Source organism: Desmodus rotundus, chromosome 5, assembly GCF_022682495.2.
Source record: "Desmodus rotundus isolate HL8 chromosome 5, HLdesRot8A.1, whole genome shotgun sequence".
NCBI lineage: Eukaryota > Metazoa > Chordata > Mammalia > Chiroptera > Phyllostomidae > Desmodus > Desmodus rotundus.
In genome coordinates, this window is record NC_071391.1 from 7803878 (window position 1) to 7829351 (window position 25474).

Genomic DNA, 25474 nt, shown 5'->3' on the forward strand with positions numbered 1-25474 from the left:
ATTCCGGAGGCAGAGTCAGATGACAAGACAGGTCCAGAGCATTTTAGAAGGTGACAAATGCTATGGAGAAAACAAAGCAGGGAGAGGGGTGGGGGTGCCAGGAGAGTGGGGAGAAATCGCAGCTAGGATGTAGGATCGCAGGACGGTCAGGGCAGGTCTTGATCAGCAAAGGTCTATAAAGGAGGTGAGCCACGTGGCTATCTGGGAAAAGCATTCCAGGGGGTGGGGAGCCAGTGCAAAGGCCCTGAGGCACAAGCGTGCTTGCACGTGTTCACACCTCAGCACACGTCACAGACGCATACACTCGCGTGCACAAATGTTCACTGACCCAAAGGCGGGCCCAGGACCATGCAACTCCCCACCAGCTCTAGCTGGAGCCAGCTCTCACTGAGCAAGCTCTGAGTTAGGTCCCCCAAGTGCCCTGACAAAGGTGGCCCCCTCCAAGCTAGGAGGGCAGGGGGCGGGGACCCCCTCCCCTCACCCTAGGCCCCAGGAGGGAGAACCTTGGAGGGAGAAGGGAGCACAGGGGACTGAGAGACGAAGAGGAGAGTAAAGGGGGCCCCTGGGGGGGACTAAGATGGAAGCTGTGGTTCTGCATGATGGCAGCTGGAGGGACCCAGGTCAGATGGAGGGAAGACTTCCCCACTGGTGGCAGCCTATAGGCAGGGGGAGGGCAGGACGCCCCGGAGCCCCTGGTCCACAGTCCAGGCCCATGGGGGCTCTAGACCTAACCGCCCCGAACCCGGGGCTTTGCCCTTCCTTCCCTTCCCACCCCAGGCCTTGGCACTCTCGGGGTCTCACTGCTTCCATCACACAACCTTGACTGCTTGAGTGAAGGTTCTGAGGCCCAGGGGTTAAGGGCTGGATGGAAGTCACCGAGCACAGCCATCAGCGGTGACAGGACCCTCAACACCCAGGGCACAGAGGCCTCCTCCCTGATTCACTGCAGGCTGGTACCCAGCTGGCAGTGGCTGAAGGTCAGGAGGTCCAGGACCCTGGCCCAGCTCTGCTGTGGCCACCTTGAGTGAGCCTGACATGTCGCCTTCCTCTCCTGCCTCAGCATCCCACCTCGGAAACCGGGGGACACCAGAGACAAAGGACAGTCGAGCCCCCTCCCCCAGCCTGCTTGCCCATCACCATGTTCCAAATCTCCCAGGCGCAGGGGCAGGCGGGCTTAGCTGGAGGCGCCAGGAGCCGGCATCTGGACTGAGCAGGGCCAGACCAGTCAGGGGCTAACGAGGCTGAGAGTTTCAGCTCATCATTAGAGTAAGTAGCTCAGAGAGGGTGAGGGGCTCTCCCAGGGCACACAGTGCCAGCCAAAGGCCCCAACCCAAGCCTGGGGGCACCAGTCTACCCTGTGGACCAGTCCTCAAGTGAGGTCCTCAAAGCGAGGACAAAACAGCCGCCATGAGCCTGCCCTGTGGGCTCGTACTCACGGTCCCGCCTGGCTGTGTGCAGGGTTACTGTGCCAGGCACTGCCCTGGGTCCCCCAGGCCCCCGTTTACCTATCCCCCCAGACACCCTGAGAGGCAGGCACTGCGACCGCACCTGTATTCCCATTTCACAGAGGAGACAATGGAGGCCCAGAGGTACGGTGATGGGCCCTGGGGAGGGACTGTGGGTGAGCAGCCCAGCTGGGAGTGGACCCCACAACATACCAGTGAGGGCATCGAGCCCCTGCCTCCCACCGAGGGGCTCCCTGCTCCCAGTGGCAGCAGAGGCTGGAGACTTTGAGGTGGGAGAGGAGGCCTCCCATACACACACCCAGGCTGGGAGGGAAACTGAGGCCCAGAGGAGGGGGTAGTGAGGAGGAAGAAGGTAGAAAGGAAGGGCAGGCGGCTCAGGTGGGGCGGGGCCGCCCCGTTAATGATTCAGTTAATGATTTCTGCTCCCCGTCCTTATCAGGAGGGCAAAGTCCAAGGGCAGCAGCCAATCAGGGGCCCCGTTGGGCTGTTACCCAGCAGCCTCTGCTGCCAGGGCCCCCCAAGTCCTGTAAGCCCTTGGGATTCAGGGAGTGGGGGCCAGTCCCCAGGACAAGGCCATTTGGCCCAGAGTGGCCTGTCTTCCTCCCAAAGACCCTGCTTGGCCCTGCCTAAGACCCAAAGGGGCCCTCTGCCCAGGCCCCCAGACTCAGGAGAGGCCCAGAAACCAGCAGGTGGGGAACAGCCTGCTCCTCTCCCCACTGGACTGACCCCAGCCCCCCTGGGGAGCCAGTTTCCTGGGGTGCCCCCGACCCCTCTCTGATCCCATAGCCACTATTGCCTCCATTGATCCAGAGAACATTTCCTGCCCCCCCTCACTCCCGTAGTGCTGCATGTTAGGACAAAAGGATGAGTCAGCCACGGCCCCCGCCCCGTGCCACCATTCCTCTTCAGGCTGGACTCAGGTCCTGGAAAGGTGGGGCTGGGACAGGAGCCCTCCCAGGGACTCTGGGTAGACCCTTGGTCAGACAGACAGGTTAGCATGGGGCGCAGGCCCAGCCATCATACACCCAAGCTCAGCTTCAGCCTCCCGTCCACATGGGGTCCCCTCTCCAGTCATCAGGGGGCCTCCCCTTGAGGCCTCCTCCTGCCCTCAGGAGGCAGAGATGCTGGTCCCATAGGAAGGCCACCCTCCCTCCCCCAAGGCTCGAGTGGCAGGGGAGAGAGCAGGAGGCTAGGTGTCATCTCTGGCTAACACCAGCTACTCCCTTCTCAGCACAGGGAGCCCCGGTCTTGGCCCTTGGGAAAAGGGGGGCAAGGTACCCCCCATCCCAGAGGTGGGTGAAGGGTGGCTTTCCGACCCGGAGCCTGGTGCTCTGGGGAACTGTGGGGTCCCAGGCCCTTGGGTCCACTGTATATATCTCAAGAGGCCAAAGACAATAGAGTTTGTCTTTGTTTGGTGGCTGAAAAGAATCCCATGGGAAGTCCCATCTCTGGTCCAACCCACCTGCCTACCTCAGGAAGGGACATGAAGCCAGACAAGAGAAGTTACCAACCCAAGCCAGCCATCAGGTCTGGAAGAAGTGAAAACCCAGCCTCCCACCTCCAGCCCTGGTGGGGCTCTGGAGGCTTTGTGGGGGAACCCCAACCTCTCAGCGCCCTTTCCAGTACCTGCTGGAAGCCCCGTTCCCCTCAGTCTCTAAGGTTCCTTCATACCTGCCTGCTTTCCGGGGGCGCTGGCTGCTCGCTCAAGGCCTATGTGCCCCAGGAGTCAGGGCCCAGCACCCTGCCCCTTCCATGGTCCTTCCCGGGGCTGAGACAGGGCTCATCAGAGCTGGGTGTATCATCGGGACCTTCCGTGCCACTCCCTGCTCAGAGAAGGGCCCGGAGAGGACAAGGGCGCTGCACAGGGTCCCACGGCTCTCTGTGGCAGAGCCTTCACCAGAATGCCTAAGGTCCTATTGGGGTCCTCTGCACTGCCTCGTCCCTATCCCCAACCAGGCTCTGAGAGTTCGAGGCCCCACCCAGTCAAAGCGATGAGTACACCTGCCACCACAGCCCTGTTACCTGCTGGGAGCCAGTGCCTCCTGCCAGAGGGTCCCCTCACTGCAGGCCCTGTGCCCACTGAGCTGGGCGACGGTAGCCTCCCTCCAGGGGATTAGCAGGGACGTCACGGGGGCCTGGCTGTACCAGCCTCGAGGGGATGGCCCTGTCCCAGCCTCCCACCTGAGACCCAAAGCGCCTTAGCCGTCAGCCCGCCACCCTGGGGTGGGCACAGCTGGGCCCACCTACAGAGGGCAGGACTAGGACATATACCTGGTGACCTACAGAGTGGGCCATGTCAGACGAGGGACCTCGATGCTCCCCAGAGCAGAAAGCACAGCCCCTGCCTCCTGTGCCCACTGTGCAGAGGGAGAGACCAAGGCTGAGCAGGGACCAGATGAGAAGCTGGGTGTCTTCGGCCTCAAGTGCGAGAACACGCACCGCCCTCACACACTCAGCAACGCATCCACCTGCATAAAAAGCACAGCCTCCCACCCCCGACACTTCCGTAGTATACTGGTGAGCACACTCAGACCCTGCCGCTCCCAGCAGCTCCCTAACGCCCACACTGGGTCATACACCACTGCCCACCCAATTCCCTGCCAGGCCATCCCCTCCCACGTGGCCCCAGACACCCCTGCCCCCCACGCCCACCCCACTTTCCCCCGATCTCAGGCTCTGGGAACACTTCTCCAGCCCCCGGCTCCCTCTGGGCCCTCCTCAGTGGGCAGCCCCACACCACCCCTGCTCCCCACAGACATTCTTGAGCCTCCTCTTATCTCCCTGGAGGAGCAGCACAGCCTCCCCGCCAGGCCAGCCGCATGGCTGAGCTGTGGCGTCAGCCCCCACCCCCCACCCTCAGCCGAGAGGGAAAGTTTGGCTCAGGAGATGGGGAGCCCAGGCCAGCCAGGCCCATCCCTCTGCCAGGCCCAGGGTTCTGGGGGAGGAGGCATGGGGATATGTGCAGGAAGCAAGGGGGCCTGGCCCACAGGTCATCCGGCACCCCCAAAAGCCATGACTAGTCTCCTCCTCCCACCTCCCCAGGGGTCCCCAACCCCCAGAAGGCCCCTTCAAGGCTCCTAAAGGGTGAACAGTGTCAGGGGGACGAGAACCCCTGGGACTGTTAGGGGCTGCCTAGGACTCTCAAATAGCCCAACATGCCCACTGAATCTGGTTCAGAACTGATTTCTCAGGGTCCAGGCCTGTTGGAATGCCCAGAATTCTAGCATGGGGGGAGGCCTGAGGCTTGGAGATGCCCTTCCCTGGGCTGCTCAGCAAGCAGGAGTGGACAGAGGCGCCCACCCCCAAATCACAGGGAGAAACCAAGGCACAGAAGAGCTGCCTTCTCTCCATCCTGGGACTGATGATATGGGAACTGGGCTGAAACTGGGCCCTGAATGCAGGCCCTACGGTCTGATAGTCCCAGCCCAGTGCCCCAAGGGCCGCCCCCAGCCTCCCAGGAGTAGGTTCACCCCAAAGAAGTTTCTGGATCACTGAATTCTGGGTTCTGAATGCACTAAGGAGCAGGATGTGGGCTTAGGGACTGGGGAGAGGGTAGGGCAGAGGCTGGGCTCCCCAAGTTGGCAGAGAGGGGTGCAAACAGAGCCAGAGGGTCTGGCTAGGTGTGCCGCCACCGTGGGTCTGAGCAGCAGCGCAGGCTGGGTCATGTCAGCTTGCACCTCTGCCTCCCCCTCCCATACTTTCCCATCCCTCTTGAATCCAGCACCCAGGAGGGGGGGCAGCCCTGGAGGAGGGGCAGTGGCTACTCTGGAAAGGAAAGGGGAGTTGGTCAGATGTAGGAGACTTCCAAAACCGTTGTGTGCGTAAGGAAGGGGGAGGGAGTAGAAGAAAATATTGTAAGGTGTGTGTAGATCCCAGACCTGGGGAGGGTCCTTACAGGGCCAAGGTGAGGGGCTGAGGTCACTCCTGGGGTGGGGGTGGGGGTGGGGGTGTGAGAGCATAGCCAGAGGAGGCAAAGCTCCAGGGACAGGTGTGAGCAACAGAGCCCTAAGGAGCCTCAGGGGGGCCGGCAGGATGCCCTTCACGGCTTTGAGAGGGTCTCCGTTTGGAGGCGGCTGTGATGCCAACTTCAAGGAGGTTACTGCCCAGGGAGGGCTTTCATGGGTAGGGAGTGTGGGTGGAGAGGAGGGATAGCTGCTTCAAGGGGAATTGCAGCCTTGGGGGAGGGGGCACCCTTGCAGAAGGTGGGTGAGTCTTGAACAGGGTTCCAGTCTCAAGGAAGCCCAGTGGGAAGTTCCTGGCTCCTGTGTCAGGGGGGCAGGTGGCGGGTGCAAACCAGAAAGGCACTCCAGGGGCCTGGGTCTCTAGGCTGTGGTCCCTGCCTCTGGGGGGACCGCTGGGGGTGGGGTGCCAGCCTAAGAGACAGGGAAGATTCCAGCAAGAGTGCTGGGGGTTGGGACCTGAGTAGGATTACGAAGAATCACAGTAGAGGGTCTCCAGACTCAGGAAGTGGGAAATGTGCTGGGTGTGGGAGGTGTCAGAATTTAGGGGAGTGAGTTTGTGTGTGGGGGTGGGGGTGGGGGTGGGGGTGGGGGTGCTGCAGGTCCTGGAAGGCGTGAAGGAGGACCGAACATGGAAGGGGATGCAGCTTCAAGGAAGTTATGTGTTGGGGAACCGGGAGCCGGGAGCCCAACTTTAAAGGAGGTGGGTAGTGACCTGCGGGAGACTCCCAGCCCTGGGAACCACCACGGCGGGCTGGCTGCTGCCAGCCTGAAGGAGAGCCCCAGCCTAGAGGAGGCGTCCCGGGGTTTCCCAGAGTGGTGAAAGCACAGTCGGGCGTCCCAGGCCCCGCGGTGGGCAGAAGTGGGTCCCCAGCGCGAGAGGTTGGCCGCCCCCGCCGGCCCGCGGTTACTCACCTTCGAAGAAGCGCTGCAGCGCCTCCGTCTCGTCCACCACCTCCATGTCCCGCTTGCCCGGCGCGCACTCTGTCCCGGCCCCGCTATAGCCCGGCCCGGGGGCGCGGCATCGCCGGCGCGGCCCGCGCGACAGTCCCGGCTCCGCTACCGCAGCCGTCCGCCCGGCTGCCCGGCTGCCCGGCTGCTGCCTCGCTCGCCCCCAGCGCGGCCCTGGCCCGGCCCCCATCCGCCCCACGCGCCCCGCCCGCCCGCCCTCCCGCCGCGCTCTGCGCCCCCTGCCGGCCGGCCAGCGCCGCAGCCCCACGGCGGGCCGCGCTGGCTAGGGGTCCTTCCCGGGTTGGGGGTCGCGGGACGACCTGGCCCCGTGCGGGGAGGGAAGGGAGTGCAGGTTAGGCCGGGGTCGCCGGGGCTGGGGTCAGCGGAGCCCTGTCGCGCAGTCCTCGCCCTCCCCTTGGGCAGGGGGAAGATCTCAGGATTCTGAATCTGGCATTATTTTCAGAGCCAAACTTCAGAGACATCCTCCATTTCCTCTCCTTACCCACTCCATCTCAGCAGTAACATTTAGTGAATATCTGTTACATGCTGGCCCACCGAGCACTTTGCAGGGGTTACCTCATTTAGTCCTCAGGGTACCCTACCACGGGCAGCCTACCAAGGAGACACTATTCCGTGCGTTTCAGAGATGAGGAAACTGAGGCTCAGTGACAGCGTGTCCTGTGTGAGGAAGTGCTGTCGGGTATAATTTCCTGTGGTGATGGAAACGTTCCCTGTGCTGTCCACATGTGGCTGCTGAGCCCTTGAAATGGGGCTATTGGAATGATCCGGAACCGATGTTCCTGTATATTTGAATTGGTTCGGATTTAAGTAGGCGTGTGTGACTATGGTATCCGACAGCCCAGGTCTAAGCGTTTCGAGAGAATCAGGGTCAAAGCCAGCATTCGCAGCCGGATCCTGGCTGACCTGGGAAGCTGCCCTCTCGGGCACTGCTTCCCTGGGTGTAGGGTCAGCCCTGAGCGTTCTACCTCCAGCTGAGTCACCCCCTCATCCCTCTGCCTCCCCCCTTGGAGCACCTCCTCTTCCCTGTCCTGCCTGACTGCACAGCCTCCCGCCTCATGGATCCCTACAATCCTTCCAAATCACTTTTTAAAAAACGTGAATCGCATCATGTCGTTGCTTTGCTAAACCCTGTGGTTTTGCATTGCACTCAATGGAAAACACAGGTGTTAGCAAAGGAATGAAATGCAAACCCTTGTCCTGGTTCCCAGGCCTTGCATGATCTGCTTTGTCTGGCCCACTGACCTCAGCTGCTGCTTTTCTCTCCATTGCTCACTAAGTCAGAGCCACCAAGCACACTAGGTGCCAACACTTCAACATGCTGGGCACAGGCTGGTCCATCTGTCTCTCGTGCTTGTCCCCACGTAGCTGGTTCCTTCTCAGCAGTCAGCTCTCAGCTCACATGTCACCTCTGACACCCTCCCTAAAGTGGTTGTCCCTACCTAGGTCTTTTCCCCCCTAAAAGAGTTTCGTTTAGTGCTTGTCATTGTCCCTCTCGCTCTAGAAAGGAAGCTCTATGAGGGTAAGAGGTTTTTCTGGCTTGGTCATTGCTGTAGCTTCAGCACCAAGCACACTACCTGGCATATAGTAGGTGCTCAATAAATATGTGTTGAATAGACAATGGCATTTTCTTTAAAAAAATGATTTTATTTATTTTTAGAGAGAGGGGAAGGAAGGATGAAAGAGAGGGAGAGAAATTATCAATCGGTTGCCTCTTGTAGGCACCCGGGAATCGAACTGGTGACCTTTCACTTTGTGGGATGACACCCAACCAACTGAGCCTCCCCATCAGGGCAAGGACAATGGCATTTTCAAACTGTGAAATCCTCAACCTCTGAAATCTTGGAAGCAGGGAATTCTGGAATCCCAGAGCCAGTGAATCATCTCACTATGGAAAGGCTCAACTCACAGCCTCTCTGGACCCAGCAAGTCAGAGCTGGAAAAACCCACCCCACCTCACCGCTGTTTGACATGTAATAAGCAGAGGGGTGGGAGGACCCGCGAGCAGATCCAGATGCCAGCCTAGAGCTCCCAGCTCTGCCAGCCAGTGGCCCCCAGGGGAGGAGAGTGGGCTGGGGTGAGAACCTGCAAAGCTGCTCCCATCCAGGCCACCCTCCCCCTCCTCAGTGGCCAGCCATGGGGGAGGGGCAGCCGGTGCCCGAGCCCCAGATGTGACCCAGTCAGCAGGCCTGTGGGGGCCCTCCGAAGAGGGTCAATGCCATGACAGTTCTGGGGCTGGGGGAGGGGGTGCCTGGGCTGGCGGGTGCCTCACAATGAGGTTTTGTGCCCCGGGGGCCTCGCGCTGCTGCTCTTAGATATATAGAGCGGGATGCTGCTGGAGGCCCCAGCTGTGTGCGCGCTCCCCCCTCAGGGCCAGGGCTGAGAGGGGGGAGAGGGCCACACTGAGGCGCCTATTCTTTTCCAGCTGATACACCCCAGAGGTTTTTCCCCCTCTGCAGCCTCCCTTAAGACAATTGTTATTCTCTGCTCTGCCTCTCCCCCACCCGGGTCAGGCTTGCCTGCGGACCAAGTAGACACCCACCTATACCATGTGATTTTTAAAAATGAATTTATTTTAGGAGTTGCCTGGGACCAACCGGAAAACCAGCTTCTGTATAACCCTCCCCAACCCACAGGTCTTTCAGTCCTATCCCACATGGTGCCAAACTGTCCATCACTCGAGGGCCATCCCCATGAGCTAAGCCTTGCCCTTTCCTTGGTCATCAAAGTGTCGGGGGGAGATACGTGTACATGTATTTTATCCCCACCACCCCAGCTCCTCAGGCTGCACTATTAAGTCTCTGGGTAGCCTTGAAGTTAGATGGGGGCAGAAGGGAGCCTCCCAGTAATCTCCCAGGACCTGGCCTGGTTAGGGGTTCAGGCCTTGCCATCTCCCCTGAGCCCACGAGGCCACTGAGCAACTGTCGCCAGGGATTTTCATCTCTGGGCTGGGGAAAGGGGTGGCTGAAATGGCCCAGACTCTCAGCGCAGCCAAGAGTTAAGGCTGCTGTTCTCCAATTCACCCGGCTGGGGCAGAGCCTGGGCGGGTGCAGGGCAGAGCCTGGGGGGGTGCAGGGCAGTGGCTAGGGCTGGTGAGGGAACCCCAGAGAGCCTTGCATCACCAGGACCTTGAGGGACCCATCCATGGAGAGGAGTCCCCATGTGCACCCCCTCCCCACCAAGCCACAGTGAGTGGGGACCAAGAACTCAGCCCAGGCCCAGCAGACATGGCTGTCCCCTATGGCCGGCTAAGCCTTTCTCCAAGGCCTGCCCTCTGGTCCTTAGCAGCCTCACCTGTGGATCAGCCCATTATTCTCGCCTCACACTGTAGGCCAAGTGCCAGGGAAGTGATCAGTAAGCGCTGCTTTCTATGACTCCAGGTTAGTTCCCAGCATCCAGTGCTGGCCTGTAGGTAGCAGTAGGGCCAGAGGAGGTGGCAGGACAGAAGGTACGTCTGGGGAAAGGGATGCAGGGATTTAAGGGTTAATGATTAACCGGCTGGAGAACAGCCCAGGGCAGGGTGGGGCTCAGTGGACTGGCCCAACCTCCCTAGTGAGGGACTCCTGGCCTCCCATGGGCCCCCACAGCCCTGGCATGCACCCATTTTACTGAGGAAGCCCAAAGGGTGGTGACTGGGAACCCAGGGAGACACTGAGGCCAAGGGCACAGCCACCCTTGACTAGGGTGAGGGCACCCCTGGGTCTGGCAGTCCTTAATCTCCCTCTCATCTTCCTCCCAACTGAGATGGAGGGCTCCCCCGCCCTCTCCCCCAGCGTCGTGAGTGGGTGCTGGGAGGCAGAGTGTGCTCTGGCCCCTCCCAGATGTGCCTTCATGAGAGTCCCTTCTCATCCCACACCCTGGCTGCAGGACCTCGGGCACATCACAGAACCCCTCGGCCATCAGCTCCTTCTACCTCTGCTCCACTAACTGCCCTGTCCTATTAGACTACAGGGTGGGAAGAACCTCTGAAACCATTGGTGAGGGGGAAGGCCAGAGCCCTAGGCTGGGGGGTCTGGATTCTGGTTCTAGATCGGCCAATACCACCTGAGTGACCTTCAGCAGGTCTTCACCCTGATCCAGCCTCAGTTTCCTCTTCTGTCCAGAGAGGCCTGGAGTGAAAGCAGGCACTGTTCTATCACCCTCCCCAACCCCTCACCAATTAGGGTCACTCAGGACCCACGGCTGGGAGGTGGGAGAGTAGGCAGTGTAGGGAAATGGAGAAGGTCAAGGTTAGGTCAAAGCTTGGCTGGGTCAGTGCCTGGGCCAGCCTGCCACTAGACTGGGTGGGACTGGCTGGAGGAACAGCACCACCTGGTGTGTGGAGAGGCCAGGCCCTGACTTGGGGCTGGCAGGAGGCCCAGGTGCCTACCCACCCCAGCCCTGCAGCTGCTCCCCAGGTCCTACTGTCCTGAGCCAGTTGGGGTCCCCTGGGCCTGGCCAGGCATTTTGCACACTCCTGGGAAAGCCCTCCAAAAAGGCTTCCTGTGGCCCCTGCACCTCCAATAGGAGGGTTTAGCGGAGTCTTCCTCTCCTCTCCTGCCCTAGCTCTCGTTGTGGGGGTGGGTGAGCACTGTTGGATTAGCCTGATCTTTTCTTAACGTTGTTTTTTTTTTTAGATTTTATTTATTTATTTTTACAGAGATGGGAAGGGAGGGAGAAAGAGAGGGAGAGACATTGACTAGTTGCCTCTCTCATGCCCCCAACTGGGGACCTGGCCTGCAACCCAGGCATGTGCCCTGACTGGGAATCGAACCAGTAACCTTTCAGTTTGCAGGCTGGCATGCAATCCACTGAGACACGCCAGCCAGGGCCAACCAGCCTGGTCTTGAGCAGCTGACTTAATGGCTCTTTGAGCCCCAGGCCCCTCAGGGAGGAGAAAGGGGCTAACAAGACCCCTCTTCCAAGGCCCTGAAGAGGTCAGCAAGACCCCTGGCACACATCTCACACCGGCAGAGCCCTCTGGTGGCTCTGCCGCTCAAGGTGTGGGCCTGGGCCAGGGCTTTGACAGCAGTGAGAGCTGGGCTCAGATGTCCCCTCCCGCCACCCTACTGCTGACCTCAGCTGCAAGCCCCCCTCCCCACCTGCAGGGAAGAGAAGTCACTCACAGCAGCCAGCGTGCTTCTACATCCAGTTTATACACAGCTCTATACAATATACAGAAACCTCTATATACAGGTGTATTTATAGAATAAGCTATATTAATTTGTCTCTCCTTTTTACAGCAATATTAGTTTGGATCTTTCATACATTAAGTACAAAATGTCATGGGGGAATGGCACGTGGAGTGCTCGGGTGTCTGTGGGGTCGGCTGCTCACTGTCGATTGCATATGGAGGCCACCCAGGCCCTGCCGGGAGAGCCTGTGCCACGGGTCTGTGGGACAGAGTGGGGGTCCAGCTGAGCCGAGCTGGGCAGAGGGAGGTGGCTCAGACCCCCCCAAGTGTGAGGTGGGAGGAGGGGAGAGGCATGCAGCAGGCCCACCCTTCAGGTGGGGGCAGGTTAGGGGTGGGCTGACCCTGGGGCACCCAGGACTGAGTCCAAGTCTGCCCCGGCCCCAAGCCTGTAACCCTGGGTGGCTACAGCCTTGGGCTGGGGAGTCTGTCCCTGATGGCTCAGTCCTGGGCATGGGTGGGCACCACACCCCCTTAGAGGTCTCAGGCCCACCTTGGCAAAGGAGGAATTAAAAAGCTAGGCCGAAAGTCTCCCTGCTACTGGCCAGGTTGCTCGTTGGAATGTTACTGATTTATGATTTGTCTTTTTTAAACTCTAAGAACCACTGATTTGTCCTGCTTCTGCGCTGGGCCCTGGCTAAGCCAGCAGCAGGGCCCTCGGCAAGGGCAGGGTCTGGAGCCTGATGAGGAGGGTGAGTCACAGAGTGAGGGAGCCCAGCTCCCAGGCCTCTGTGCCCATCTGTCACGGTGGGCAGGGATCCCAGGGCAGGGTCTGGGGCTGGTCCCAGCTGTGCGTGGGGTCGAGGTTGGGGCGTAGGCTGCAGGTACCAGTGACTGTGAAATGGGCGTCTTGGCCAGGGGAGCCCAGCTGACCCAGGGAGGCCGTGGGCAGGGCCAGAGTGGGGGGAGCTTGCCTCCGAGGAGACGAAGGCACAAGCGGACGGTCAACGCCTTGGCACACACGTTCTCCGAAGCAGGGTCAGAGTGGCAGGTGAGACATGAACACGTGATGTCTAAAACTGAGCTTACCCTGTGGCCCCGGGGCCACATTGTGGTCATCGGCTGTTTTCTTGTCGGGCTGGGGAGGGGGATGCAGGCAGGCCGCTCGGGTGGGAGCCCCAGCAGCCCCGTCCGCAGGAATGGCGTGTACCCATGCACATGCACACATGCGCCCCACGCAAGCATGCATGACCTCCCCACTTCGGCTCCCGGGCAAAGGCCTGGTCTCCACCTCCCCACTGCTTCCCCCGAAACTGACAGGAAAGGAACCCCTCACATAGGGGCTGTGGAGGCCCCAGGCTAGGCCAGGCCCGCCCCAGAGCCCCTGACTCTCCTGCACCCCCATTCCCAGCAGTGAGCACGGGATCGCTAGCCAGGTGCCACAATGTCTCACTCTTGGCCCCACTTCCCATCAAGAAAACACTGGGGACTGGAAGAAGGAAAAGCCCAGGGGAGAGCCCAGGCCAGTGAGGAGGGGACTGAGGGAGTGGAGGTGTGTTTGGTTTCAGAGCCCAGGGCCTGGGGCTGTCCAGGCGTGGGCGGAGGTGGTGTGAAGGGGTTACCCAGGGCCCTCGAAGGACGAGGGATTTGGGCGTCCTCCGTCCCAGGGCACTGACCCTGCAGCCAGGGGTGGTCACACCTGTGCCTTCTGTTCTTTGAGTGACCAGGATCCCCAGTGGGGAAGATGAGCCAGGAGGTATGGGCAGGTGCAGGTGCCCAGCACCCACCAACAGAGGGGTTGACGAGAGGGACACCAGGCAGAGAGGGGGCGGTCCTGGCACCAGCCTCCTCCAGGCTCTCCAGGCCCCTGCCCTGCCCAGAGGGGGATACTGACCACATGACTGGGGGTGGCAGGCTTGCAAGCCCAGGGTACATCCTGAGCCCAGTGCGGCAGCTTCTGTAAACATACACAACACTGCAGGCCCCCTCGGCTGGGGGTCACCCCAGGGGCTGGCCAGCAGGCACCAGATCTGGGGGGGGGGTGGCCAGGACAGATTGCCAGCCTGGACCACAGATGAGAGTATGTGGGGAGGGGTCCGCTCTTCCTCTTGGTCCCGGGAGAGCAGCCAGAGGGCAGTGAAGGGGAGTCAGTATGCCCACTGCCTATCCTGGAATAGGGGGTGCCAGGATGCCTCTGGGGGGTGATCAGGCTGGCAGCCTGCCCCAGGCTCTTCCCCACTTCCCCGTCCCCTATCTGGAGGGCCCAGATCCCAGCTGTCTTGGCTCTGGGGGTCCTAAGCTGAGGTAGGGATATGGACCCCCGCTCAGCAGCAGTGCCCCATGCCTGAGGCTAAACCGGCCCCAGGGGGCCTCTCCTCCAAGCTGCCCAGCCCTGGGGGCAGCCGCCTGGAGCCTGAGGCGCCACCTGCTCTGTCCCAGGCCTTGGCTGGCAGCCACCCCTGGGTGCTAGCGTGCCGAGATGACCAAGTCATCCTGCTTGGTGGGGCTGGCCCCATGGCCAGTGGGGGTAGAAGTTCGGATCTTGTCCACTGCCAGGCACTCCTGGCTGCTGAGGCTCGTGGGCGTCAGGTCCATGAGCTCGCCCGAGGAGCTGAGCGGGAAGGAGGGCGACAGCGAGATGCCGGAGGAGGGGTCGGCTGAGCCGGCAAAGCGCCGCGGGGGCTTGGGCACCAGGTTGGGCTCGAATTGGGCGCGGAGCAGGATCTCTTGCTGGCTGGGGGACTTGGGGCCCTCGGCATAGTCGCTGGTGGGGCTCTCAGGCACCACCATGCAGTAGAGGTCCTGGAAGGAGCTGCTCTTGCTGTCCAGGTTGAAGAGGCTGTCGATGAACTCCGCAAACTCCAGCACCTGAGGGCTGGGCGAGTCCCCCAGGCGCCCGTTGTGCAGTGCCAGCTCTCCGTGGGGGGCCGCCCCACCACCCCCCTCTTCCTCCTGCTCATGGGCCACTACGCTGGAGGGCCGCTCAGGGGTGGCACCCCCGCTGCCCAGGGCCGCCTCCAGGGGCTGGGTGTCCTGGGAGTGCTTGGACAGGCTGTCTGCGGCCAGCAGCTCAGTGCGGGAGCTCAGGGAGGGGTTCTCCTCCGGGATGGCGGGGTCGATGCAGAAGAGGTGGCCCTCGTCGTGCTCTAGCACGGCATGGAGGCTGGGCGAGCCTCGGATGCTGCGGAAGCCTGAGGATCTGCGGGAGCCAAAGCTGTACAGCGACTCTGTGTCCGAGAGGCTCTCCATCGTGGCCAGCGGCGCCCGCCGTGCCTGCAGCTCCGCCGCCAGCCGCTCCTGGGTGGACAGCAGCAGTAGCTCCACAGGGTCCTGGCGGGCTGCCGAGGCTGCGGCCACTGGGGACAGCAGCCGGCCCTCCGAGAAGCCCTCCAGGCTCATCTCAGACTGGGACTTGCTCCTGCAGAGGGCAGGGCAGGGGGTGGGCGAGACTCAGGAGGGGTGCAGAGACTGAGCCCTTAGCTCCCTGGCTGGAGGAAACTTGGGGGAGGGAGGGGAAAGTTCATTTAGTGGCTATTGAACTGTTTGGGTCAGGGACACTTGGAAAAGAAAAAAAAAAACAACTCAGAAAAACCCAAGACAGAACAAGGATCAAGGCTGGATTCAGCCAAGGTGGGCGCCCCGATGGCCTGAGGCTCTGGTGGAACACTGGGGCTCCCCAAGACCTGCTGGGGGGCCTGCACTGGTGTTCTGTGCCTGTGCCAGTGGGAGACAGGCCCAGAGAGGCCGGCTGCCCCCTGTGCCCCTCCCAGAGCCCCATCCCTTCCTCCCTCACATGGGCCCCTCCTGCCTCACCCACGGAGTACAGCCCCTGCTAGCTGGGGGCCCTGGAGGCTCTGGGCCGCATGGCTGCCTGGAGGGAGTGAATGCGGGTGGGGGCGGTGCAGCAGTTACAGTGGGAGAATGGACTCAGGCTCCCTCCTGCAGCTGCCTCAGGAAATGCACAGAAGGTTGGGAGCCATGTCCACGTGCTCCACAGAAGGCCAGAAATCAGCGAATCACCCTCCTCATCAGCCTCTTGGCCAGACCTGCACCCTCCCTGGGCTCAGGGCATGGGCAGGGAGGGTCCCAAGGAGGCAGGAGGGTTCCCCACTAAGAGCCTGAGCCCCACCCTCAAAGAGTGTGTGTGAGAATGTGAGGTGTGTGTCTGGGGGCACGTGTGCATCCCACCTGTCTGCACATCGCTGGCCCACAGGTGTCTGAGTGACTGGGTCTGGGCACAGGTGCCTTCGTTCGTCCACATGCCGGGCGGCCCGTCCAAGCATGTCCTTGTGTGTGTGTGTGTATGTCGCCCTCTGTCTTGGTGTGTCCTGGGCCTGAGGATGGCTTTGTGGGGCTGTGTGTGCTCAGAGCAACTTGTGAGGCATGTATCTGCACACGTAAGCCTCAACACAGATACACATACGTGTGTGTAGGTGAGTGCATGGTGTCCCTCTGTTTGGGTCTCAATGGCTATGAATGGCTCTATGTGTGTGTGACCTGGGGCCCTGCATCCTTAGATGCCCACTAGCCCACGTGGGCTTCAGGAACGGCAGGCTGGGCAGCAGTGGGAGCAGGGCGGGAGAGAGACAGCAGAGGCGGCAAATTCGCCCTTTCCTGCACCCGTGTGCAGGGCTGTGTGCACACACAGGCTCGGTCTGTGCACAGGACACACAGGTGCACAAGCGTACGTGCTCTGAAGTCACACTCGTGGTTCCTGCACACACCCTCTGGGCCGGGCCAGGTGGGTAGGACTCACCTGACGCTGCTGTTTCGGTGGTCGGCGGTGGGCAGCTCCAGGGCGAGGCCGGCAGGCACCGGGGGTCCCGTGGGCAGTGGCTGCTGCTGAAAGATGAGCTCAGGAGTGAGGTCCACCTCAGTGGGGCTCACCATGACCTTAGCAGCAGAGAGCAAGGCCGTCTTCCCCTTGTTGTAGTTCTCCAGCACCTGGGGACAGGACGGAGAAGCTGGTGATGGTGGAAGGCTGGCCATCGCATGTGGGGCTGAGGCAGCTGGCCAGGCATCTCAGGCCAAACAGAGCTGCATGGGGTCAGCTGGGCCCTACTCTCTTCCCCGCAGGTCCCTTCTCCTCCAGGAAGGCCCCAACTGGCCCTGTGATTGTGCCTTGCCCCACGGATGGGCGAGGTCGGAGTTTTCCTTCCCTGTGGTCAGCCTTTCTGTGGCCGGGTGGCCATGTCGCCACCTATCAAGTGCCAGGTGGCCTTCAGGGCCTCTGAGTGCAGCCTGACTGAGGGACAGGTCCCTGGGCGTCTCTGAAACTCCTGCTCACCACAGGGCCAAGGGGCAGTGTGGACAGGGCAGAGGTGCAGAGGCCAGGACATGAGTGGGCTCGCACCCCACCCCAGCCCAGCCGGGGGCTCTGGTTAACTTCCCTGAGCATCCACGCCCTGGCCTGCACCACGGGGACAGAGATCCAGTGCGGACACACCCCCAGGCCTCACCTTGTTGAGCCCCTCCATGACCACATAGGGGAGGTGCTCATGCAGCATGGCCGGGGAGATGATCACCTCGTTGAAGGCCTTGTTGTCGCCCCAGATGGCAAAGTATGTGGGCTCCTCCTGCTCGCAGCAGCTGAGGGGGCACGGGGGTGGGAGGGAAGTGGAGGGTGGGTGGCAGCCTGGCCTTGACCACCAGGCCCTGGCTCTATTCTTTGCCTCGGCAGAGGTGGGTGCTCTTGGAGGACCCATGCCCCGCCTGGCCAGCAGGCTGGTGTCCCTGGCTCCTGACTCCTGTCTCACCCTCAGCCCCCAACCCCACCCGAATCCCAGCCTGGCCAGGAACATTTACTTCAGACAGAGCCCTGGAAAGGCTGACCTTGAGCCTTGGCATGGTCCCTACACAGCCTTCTCCGTGCATGTGGCCTAGGCCGTGCCTGCTCCACCCTGGGCATGGGCAGAAGCAGGTGTTCACCCATCCTTTTCTCTCTCTTCCCCCACCCCACTCCCTCCCCACCTGCTCACAGCTGTCTGCCACCTAATCCCAGAGGTCATGCCAAGTGACAACTGAGGTATGAGCTGGCCAGGGCCTTAGGGTGACCCCTTCAGGACATCCACTTTTAAATGGACCACAGGTGGGGAGAGATGCCCTTGGGGACACCAGGAAGAGGGTGACATAGGGACAAGATAGGAGCCTGGAGTCTTGCTCTGGAATGGTCTTTTGTTCCACTTCCAGGGCCCAGGCTGGGGCAACCCCACCGTGGGTGCCCCGGGCCACCAGTCTGCCAGCCTCTGCCCCGCAGTGCCCTGGAGGATGTGGCCCCCGCCCTGGCTGCTGCTGCCACCCGGCTGATGGGGTCTTGGGCAGCACCTACCAGCACTGCTCCGCTGGGTGGTTGTGGACCACGTGGATGATGCGGCCAGGCGGGTAAAGTGGGGTGCTGGCCGACAGGGCGATGGTCAGGTCGCTGGGGTGGGTCCAGAGCCGTGTGCTGGCCAGGGTGGCCACCTCCACCTCCTCGGGCAGCTCCGACTTGGGGATGCATTTAGTGGCCCCCACGATGATTCTCCACTGTGCAGGCAGAGGGGGAGGGGTCAGCTGAGCATCCATGGCTGCGTGGGCGGGGACAGAGGTGCTCAGAGGGAGGGCCCACAGGTGACAGGTGGGAGCTGGGGGGCCATGGGGCAGAGGGCAGGGCAGTGTCCACCCGAAGAGGCGGGGTCTCAGGTGGGCGGCAGCCATGGGGGCTAAAAGACCCCAGGAACAGATGAGAAGGAGCCGAAAGGCTGGAAAGGCACTGGAAGGCCAGTTACCCCGGATCTAGCGGACAGGGACACAGGCCCAGCTAGGGGAAAGGACTTGCTCTAGGTCATTCGGCATGTCTGAGGCAGAATAGGTCGCCAAGTTCAGCCCAGCCGCACCCGCCAGGCCTGGCTGCCTCTGGGTTGGTTCCCAGCCATCTGTCTCCTGGGCCTGGCAAGTGCCGGGACGGGGTCCGACAGAACTGCCCCACATCCCGAACCAAGCTCCTCCAGGTAGACACAGTCCACTAAGACTTCACTGCCCGGCCCATCCTGACACCTGGTACCTGGCCCAGGGTCTTGTGGCCAGAGGGTCAGGGCACCGAGGCAGGGAAGTGGCCAAACCGGGCTTACATGGCCAATGGGATGTGGGCTGGGGACACAGAGGCCCCATTGGTCTGGGCAGGCCCCCTCCTGCCTGCCTCAGGGTGCCTGCCACAGCATCCCCCCCCCATAAGCCCAGCCTGCTGAAGGCCAGCATGCCTCAGGACAAGCCCCCCAGTGTCCTCCAGAGACCTGATGAGGGGTTAGGAAGGGCTGTCCCTCTCTTCTCGGCTGTAGTGGAAAATCAGAACAAACTGCACCCCGACTCCCAAGGCGAGGGCCAGCCTCCGTGAGCTAGGGTGCAGCAGCAGTGGCTGTGGGAGAGGCCTTCCTGTCACACTGCAAGCCCAGAGCTGGGGGTGGGGGGGGTGCGGTGCTTTCTCTGGACTTTAGGAGAAAGTGGGGGAACTGACTTGAGGACGGACTTTAGGCAGGTCTGTGGGGCTGGGGCCAGGACTCAGGAGCCCTCAGCTGGAGACTGACTCAGTTACAACTTGGTGTGTGAGCAAAAGCTCGACCCTTGCCCCCTCTGGGCCTCAGCTCCCCATCTGCACAAAGACAGGCAGGGGGCAGGTGGGACGAGCTCAGAGATGCTGAGGATCTGATCGCCTGAGGTTGCCAGGACACCAACCACACCCCAGCCTGGCCACACGCCACTGGGGCCACTGTGCTTTGAGCTAAGGGACAGGCACGGCATAGCACAGATAAGGTGCCCAGAGCCAGGGTGCCCAGGAGGGAGGGTGGAGAGGGGCTCACTTTGGGCTTGGTGCTTCGCTGCAGGACATCCAGGAGCTGTCTGCGGAAACCTTCCAGCTGGGAGAGGCCGATCCTGGTGGGAGAAACAAGGAGGGCGTCAGCCTGGCCTGGCTGGGGACCGAGAGGGGTACAGGGGGAGGGACAGCGGGGACAGGCCAAGGCCCAGGAGCAAGAAGACCAGGCTGGGTCCCAGGGTGGGAGGAGGGAGGTCTGCGGCTCAGCAGAGCCAAGCTAGGGAAGGGGAGACCAGACTTGGGTTCTGAGGGCACAGAAGGAACTCTGGCATCCCTTGTCCCTGTCCCTCGGGGAGACAGGAATCTGAGTGAGAGATCCTTGGATCTCAGGTGAGGAGCCCAGATGAGGTCCTGAGGAGGGAGGAGCAGCCCAGGCAGGACAGTGGAGAGAGGGCACAGTGACTTGCCTGGGAACGAGGTCTTTGCCCAGAACCACGGCTGTCACAAACTCCTTGGAGTACTCCATGGCGTCCTCACTGCAAGGGAAGCAGAGGGGGTGCTCAGGTGGGCGGGAGGCAGCCCTGCTCCCACACTGTGGGGGTGTTCTCTAGACTCAAGGTCCCCTAGGTAGCTCGCAGGTGCCGAGCTGCACTGCCCGCCCTCAGCCCGCCCTTCCTGCCAGTAGGGCTTTGCCGGAGGTGGACCTGGGGTCCTCCTGGCATTTGACAGAGACCCCCTCCACTTACCAGGTCCCTCCCAGGCCCTCACTGACCAGAAGCCTCACTGCCCAGTCCAGCCCCTGGCCCCCAAGGACACTGAGGGCCCAGGCAGCTCACCTCAGCAGGCCCCCCGGTGGGGAGTAGGCGAAGCACTTGAGGGTGGGGTACTGGGGGCGCAGCAGGAAGGAGAGGATGGCGGCGGTGCCTGCGCCCAGGGAGTGGCCCACCACTATCAGGCCATAGTGTTTGGTTCCGCGGCCCTGGGGACCGAGAGGAGCCTGAGAGCCTGGCCCCACTGCACCACAAGTTGTCTTGGCTAACTCCAGGGAGGCCGAGGGGTCTTCCCAGGGCCCCAGGCTCACGTCTGTGCCGCGTGGCTGCTGCAGCAGTGAGAGAGCCCCGCCAGGCCCCCACAAGCAGCTTCTCGGGGAGACTCTTCTAACAGACTCTTACTCCTCCTTCAGCACCTTGCTCGGAGGTTAGCTCTTGGATAAGCCCTCCCTGACTTCCAGGAGAGGCCCCCTCCCTGCTAGATGCTGCATCTGTATTTGGGAATGACCTTTATACACTGTGATTACGCTCAGCTACAATCACTCGGTCACCTTCCGCAGTCCTGGTGCCCCAACCACCTGACTGGGCTTGGTGCGTGGAAAACGCCTCACCAGGTCTCTCCCAAAGGCCTGGGACAGGACCATCTCCTGCTCCAGCTTCTTCTTGATGTACTCAGCCGAGAGGACCATTCCCTGGGTGAGGAGGAACAGAGGCGGGTGCTCAGAGAGGGGCCGGGGAGAGAGCAGGGCCCCTCGGGGACCAGCAGCTCACTATCTTGGCCTGCCCGTGTCCCCCCTTGGCCTCCTGACCACCTGACTGTGGGGCTGGTGGACACATTATCACACTGTTTCCATTTCTCAGATGAGACAACGGAGGCTCAGAGGGGTTGTGTGTTTAATAGAAACCAGTGTCATCTCTTCCCAGCTGCCTCCTCAGGCTCTTTGGGGTCAGGGTCCAGGCTGGACAGGGCTATGGGGGTCCTGGCCAGGGACGCCCAGTGGACCTTCCACCCCTCTGACCAATCTCTCCCAGCAAGTCCAGCAAGCAGGGAGACCCCCACCCCAACAGGACAGTTCTGTGTGCTGGCAGGGGAGAAGGCCAGGGGCCCCGGGGCCCACGAAGCAGTGGGTACCTTGTGTCCCAGCCAGGTGCCGTGGTGCCCCTCCACAGGGAGGCGCTCGGCGTCACCAGTCAGGTCTGTCAGGGCATCCTTGTAGAGAGAGGGGTCAGGTGAGGGACAGGGCTGAGGAGGACAGGAAGAGGGAAGCAGCATCCCTTTGGGGACAGGGAGGGGGTCCCCAGGGCTGGGCAGGGAGCCACAGGCAGCTTACCTTGGGGGACAGGGTTCCCCGAATACTGATCACCACCTTCTTCTTGTCATGGTCCACCGCCACGTAGAAGGGGGTCTCATACACCTAGGAAGAGGGTGGCTCGTGAGCCCGAGGGTCCCTGGGATGGGGCCAGACTCAGGCAAGTGACCTGAGCAGGTGTCCTCCCTGGCCAGGGAGTCTGTCTCCACCAGCCACCCGGCCCCTGCCAGTCTGCTGGCCCAGGTCACAGCCCACCCTGCCTCCCAGCTCCTGACCCAGGCAGCCCAGGTGCTGCCACCTGCCTGCTGCATCCGGAGAGGTGACTGCCCCTCCCCAGGGCCTCACTGCCCCCCCCCAACTCCTTTCCGCAAAGGTTGAGGACAGGGAGCCCCAACCCTGGGTGTGGGGTTGGGGTCCACTTCCTAGCCCCAGAGGAGGTGTGGGGAGAAGGGCCCACCTCTGCTCTGCCCAGCTGGGGGCGGACTGGAGGCAGCGCCAGCAAAGCCAAAGACTCCTGCTGCCAGTGGGGCAGCTTGGGCACCCAGGCCCTTGGCCGCCAGCTCCTGACAGCAGGCTGGAGCCCTGCCTGCCCTCCGTGTCTGGCCCTGGGCGCCTCACCGCATCGTGGCAGGAGGTGTAGACGATGTCCACCGCGGTCATGTTCTCGTCCAGGAAGTGGCGCCGGATGGCGATGGCGTTGCAGCCACAGCAGTTGTCTTCCTCAATGGTGACCCCAGGGGCGAACCGAGGCCGCGTGGGGCACAGGCAGCACCTGGGGTGGAGCGGCAGGGGCTGAGGACCAGGGACCGCTGGCAGAGCAGTTTCCTGCCATCCTCTCTGCAGCCCGCCCTTGCAGCCCTACCCCCTGCCAAGCCTCCTTGCAAACTTCTATCAGCCAGTTCCCAGCCCTTGTCCCCCTCTGCCTCTGGCAGCGTGTGACCTGTGACCCAGGGGCTCCTCCCTCCCCTGTGAGGTGCCCTCTCTCCTGGACTGCGCTCCCTCAGTGGCAGCCTCCTCGGCCAGTCCTCTCCCTGAGGCCCAGAGGACTGGGCCGGGCTCCCCTCCCCTCTGGCTCCACCCGCTCCTGCAGGGCCTCATCAGGTCTCAGGGTTTAACGCCACCTCTGCGCGGACTGACCACCCAGATGCTCCCATCCAACCACCCCCAAGACCCCGGCCTCCCCAGGTCCCAGGCCCCAAGTGCACTCCCCACTCTCCTCCACATGGTGCCGGCTCATCCCTCGGCCCCAGGCTCCTAGCCCCCTCCCCACCTCACACCCCACATCCACTGTCTGCTCACTCCGCCTTCAGGTTCACAGCCAGACTCCACCCCTGCACCCTGCTCCATGCCACCACGACCTCTGCCTTGGAGTGTTGCCGCGGCCCCCTGCCTGGTCTCTCTCGTCTACATCAGCCCCAGCTTCTCAACTCGGCAGCGAGTGACCCTTTAAGATGCGTCAGGCCACATCACTGCACTCAAAACCTTCAACGCTGCCCTCCCTGCCCATGGTAGGAGCCCGATGCTCTCAGCAGCCGAGGGCCCTGCTCTGCCTGGCCCTGGTTCTCTGGCCTGTAGCCTCCAACTCCCCTCCAGCCAGCGGCCTTCTTGCCCTCTAGATGCGTTGGCTGAATTCCTGCCTCGGCATCTCTGCACCCATGGCTCACTCTGCCTGCAGCACGCTTCTCCTGCATAGCGTGTGGCTGGATTTGCTTCCTGCAGGCGTCTGCTGAAATGTATGTTGGGGGGGCGCCCCCTGGCCACCTCGGCTAACAGCCAGCCCCCCACCAGCATTCCCACACACAGCTTATCTTTCTCCAAAGCACCCATCTGCTCCAACAGGCCCTGTTTCCTGTTCTGTGCATTGTCTGTGCCTCAGTAGGCTTTGCTCTGGTTCAGAGCCATGTTGCCAGCACCCAAAACAATGCCAAGCACATAGTAGGCTCCCACAAATGAATGGGTGTGAGCGGCTGAGCAGGAGCCCCCAGCAAGGGGTGCAGCTGCTCCTCAGGCCACCAGAGGGAGCCAGCGTCCAACAGATCAAGCCAGGAGCCAGGAGAGCACCTGACCCACCCGTCAGCTGTCTAGAGATGACAGCTGAGATTTTATGAAGAATCCTGAATTTTGATGATGATGAGAGATTTGTCTTCACTTGAGTAGCAGCCAAGGGGCTGTCACACACTTCCCAAAGTGGAGAGGGCTTGCTGAGAAAACCCAGAGTGGAGTCAAATCTCGGAAGCCCCTGGGGGATCACCTCAGTGCATGCCGAGAGAGAGCCCCCACACCCCATGCCAGGACAAGCAGGTCTGGGGCCTGAGCCTGAGGCTCCTGCTTCTCAGGCAGCTGTCTGCTCTCTGCAGCCTCAGCCCCTCCTCCACCACTGAAATGTGTTCCCCACAGCGTGTGGCCCAGGGAAACGGGCCTGGACTTGAGTCCTTGCTCTGGAACGCCCCTTTCTGGCAGCGAGGGCCTGGAGGGCACTGGGCTGTCTGAAGCCCAGTTTCCTCCTCTGTAAGAGCAGGTGCTGATGGCACCTTCCCTAGGCTAGTGTGACACCAAAGGCCCAAGATGCCGAAAGGGTCTGGCATACACCAGGCACTCAACCGATAGCGGCTCTCCCTCCGTCCAGTGAGAGACTGCCTCTGAGTCGGTAACCGGGGCCGGGGGCACTGCTGAGCGGCAGGGTCTGCAGCCTGGAGGCGGGCACTCCTGGCAAGAGGAGGCAGGGGCAGGGCCACAGGCAGGCCTGGCCTGCCATGTTCCTTGTGAGACGTGGGACATGGGATGATGGGAGAAATGCTGCCAGGTGGAGGGCCTGCACCCAAGGCAGGTGGGCCGCCCAACTTTCTCCAGTCTGTGCTCGGTCTGAGGACCCTCTCTGGCAGCAGTGAGAAGCTGCTACCAACGCCAACATGCCTCCTGTCTGCGGAGCGCCTCGTGCCCTTCCTGCCAAGGACTCCGTGGCTTCTGAGATGGCCTATGAGCAGGCAGGACAGACACTACCATACAAATGATGTCTCCACCCTGCCACTGAACAATGGAGCAGGGCCTGTCGGAGCCCCGGTCAGGGGCCTCCTGGGCTGGTGCTCATCTTGAGAAGCTCTCAGCTTCAGCGGGCACTCCCAAGGATGCCAGGAGGCGCACCAGCGGTGTGCAGACTGAGGCATGGGGTGCTCGGGGCTTTCTGCCTTGCTGGGGGGATGGTGGAAACAAGGTCCCGAGAGCAGGGGTGTTGTAGACAGAAGCTGCCTGCCCAGCATGCCAGCCTTTCTGGAACAGGGAGCCAGGGAGCTGTCCTCCTTCTGCCTGGCCGGGGCTGACCGCAGAGACAGCTGGCACAGGGAAGGGCCCTCCTGGAGCTGCGCGCTCCTCTGGCCCACTAGGGAAAGCCAAGGCCAGCTGGACCGATGATTGAGGGCGGCGCCCCACCGTAGGCAGGTGGGGGCTAAGGGCATGCCAGCCTCTGAAGGGCCTTTCCAGAGGCCCCTGTGGAACAGGCCTCTCCACCAGGAAAGTCCTTTCTTTCCAAGAGGCAGAGCACGGGAAGGGGGCAGGAGAAGGGAGGGTGTGCACAGAGGAGAGTGGTCGAGAGGGTCAGGCAGGGACGGGGAGGCAGGGGCAGGAACCGCAGTGCCAGGAGGGCAGCGTCGGTATGCACCGCCATCCCCACTTGACAGACAAACTGAGGCGGGCAGAGGGAGGAGGGCTTGCTCAAGGCGGTGAGTGACAAAGTCCAGACGCAAACCTGGAGCTGTGTGACCCCCCGCCCTCCCCCGCCCAGGGCTAATGCAGCACCAGGGAGGCCGAGGCCCAGAGACAGTGCAGAGACAAGCAGCACAGGCCTCGCGGAGAAGCAGACCAGGGCACAGGAGCAGCCTGCCTAGGGGGAGGGAGAGCCTCCCTCTGAGGGCCCAACTTCTCGACCTCAGCCCCTCCACACTCGCTGGCCAGTGGGCAGAGGGGGCGGTACTCACGAGCAGGACCTCGCCAGCTGGCAGAGGCCACAGGCAGGCTTCCGCATCAGGTACATGGGCCAGCCGTAGGCAGCCAGCGCGAACAGCATATAGTAGCAGACCTCTTTGTAGCGGAGCATCTCTTGCTGGA

The 25474-nt window shown here is 62.1% G+C and overlaps 2 protein-coding genes across 15 annotated transcripts in view; both read right to left on the reverse strand.

Moving 5' to 3' along the window:
* Positions 1 to 6548, reverse strand: part of MYRF (myelin regulatory factor) — a 33412-nt gene extending 26864 nt beyond the window's left edge. For all 9 annotated transcript variants that reach the window (XM_053924796.1, XM_053924795.1, XM_045183113.2 and 6 more), the window contains exon 1: positions 6341 to 6548. In XM_053924796.1, the coding sequence (XP_053780771.1) occupies positions 6341 to 6386 (46 nt within the window). In that variant the 5' untranslated portion in view covers positions 6387 to 6548. The remainder of the gene's footprint in view (positions 1 to 6340) is intronic.
* A 4923-nt stretch (positions 6549 to 11471) lies between these two features.
* DAGLA (diacylglycerol lipase alpha) overlaps positions 11472 to 25474 on the reverse strand; it is a 60449-nt gene continuing 46446 nt past the window's right edge. For 5 of the 6 annotated variants that reach the window (XM_053925015.2, XM_045183437.2, XM_024574326.3 and 2 more), the window contains 12 exons: positions 25345 to 25469; positions 21992 to 22145; positions 21395 to 21478; positions 21196 to 21273; positions 20675 to 20755; positions 20130 to 20272; positions 19761 to 19829; positions 19340 to 19412; positions 17833 to 18029; positions 16964 to 17093; positions 16261 to 16448; positions 11472 to 14922 (listed from right to left, as the gene is read on the reverse strand). In XM_053925015.2, coding sequence (XP_053780990.1) covers positions 13971 to 14922; positions 16261 to 16448; positions 16964 to 17093; positions 17833 to 18029; positions 19340 to 19412; positions 19761 to 19829; positions 20130 to 20272; positions 20675 to 20755; positions 21196 to 21273; positions 21395 to 21478; positions 21992 to 22145; positions 25345 to 25469 — 2274 coding nt within the window. In that variant the 3' untranslated portion in view covers positions 11472 to 13970. The remainder of the gene's footprint in view (positions 14923 to 16260; positions 16449 to 16963; positions 17094 to 17832; positions 18030 to 19339; positions 19413 to 19760; positions 19830 to 20129; positions 20273 to 20674; positions 20756 to 21195; positions 21274 to 21394; positions 21479 to 21991; positions 22146 to 25344; positions 25470 to 25474) is intronic. The other variant, XM_053925014.2, reaches the window with a different exon arrangement.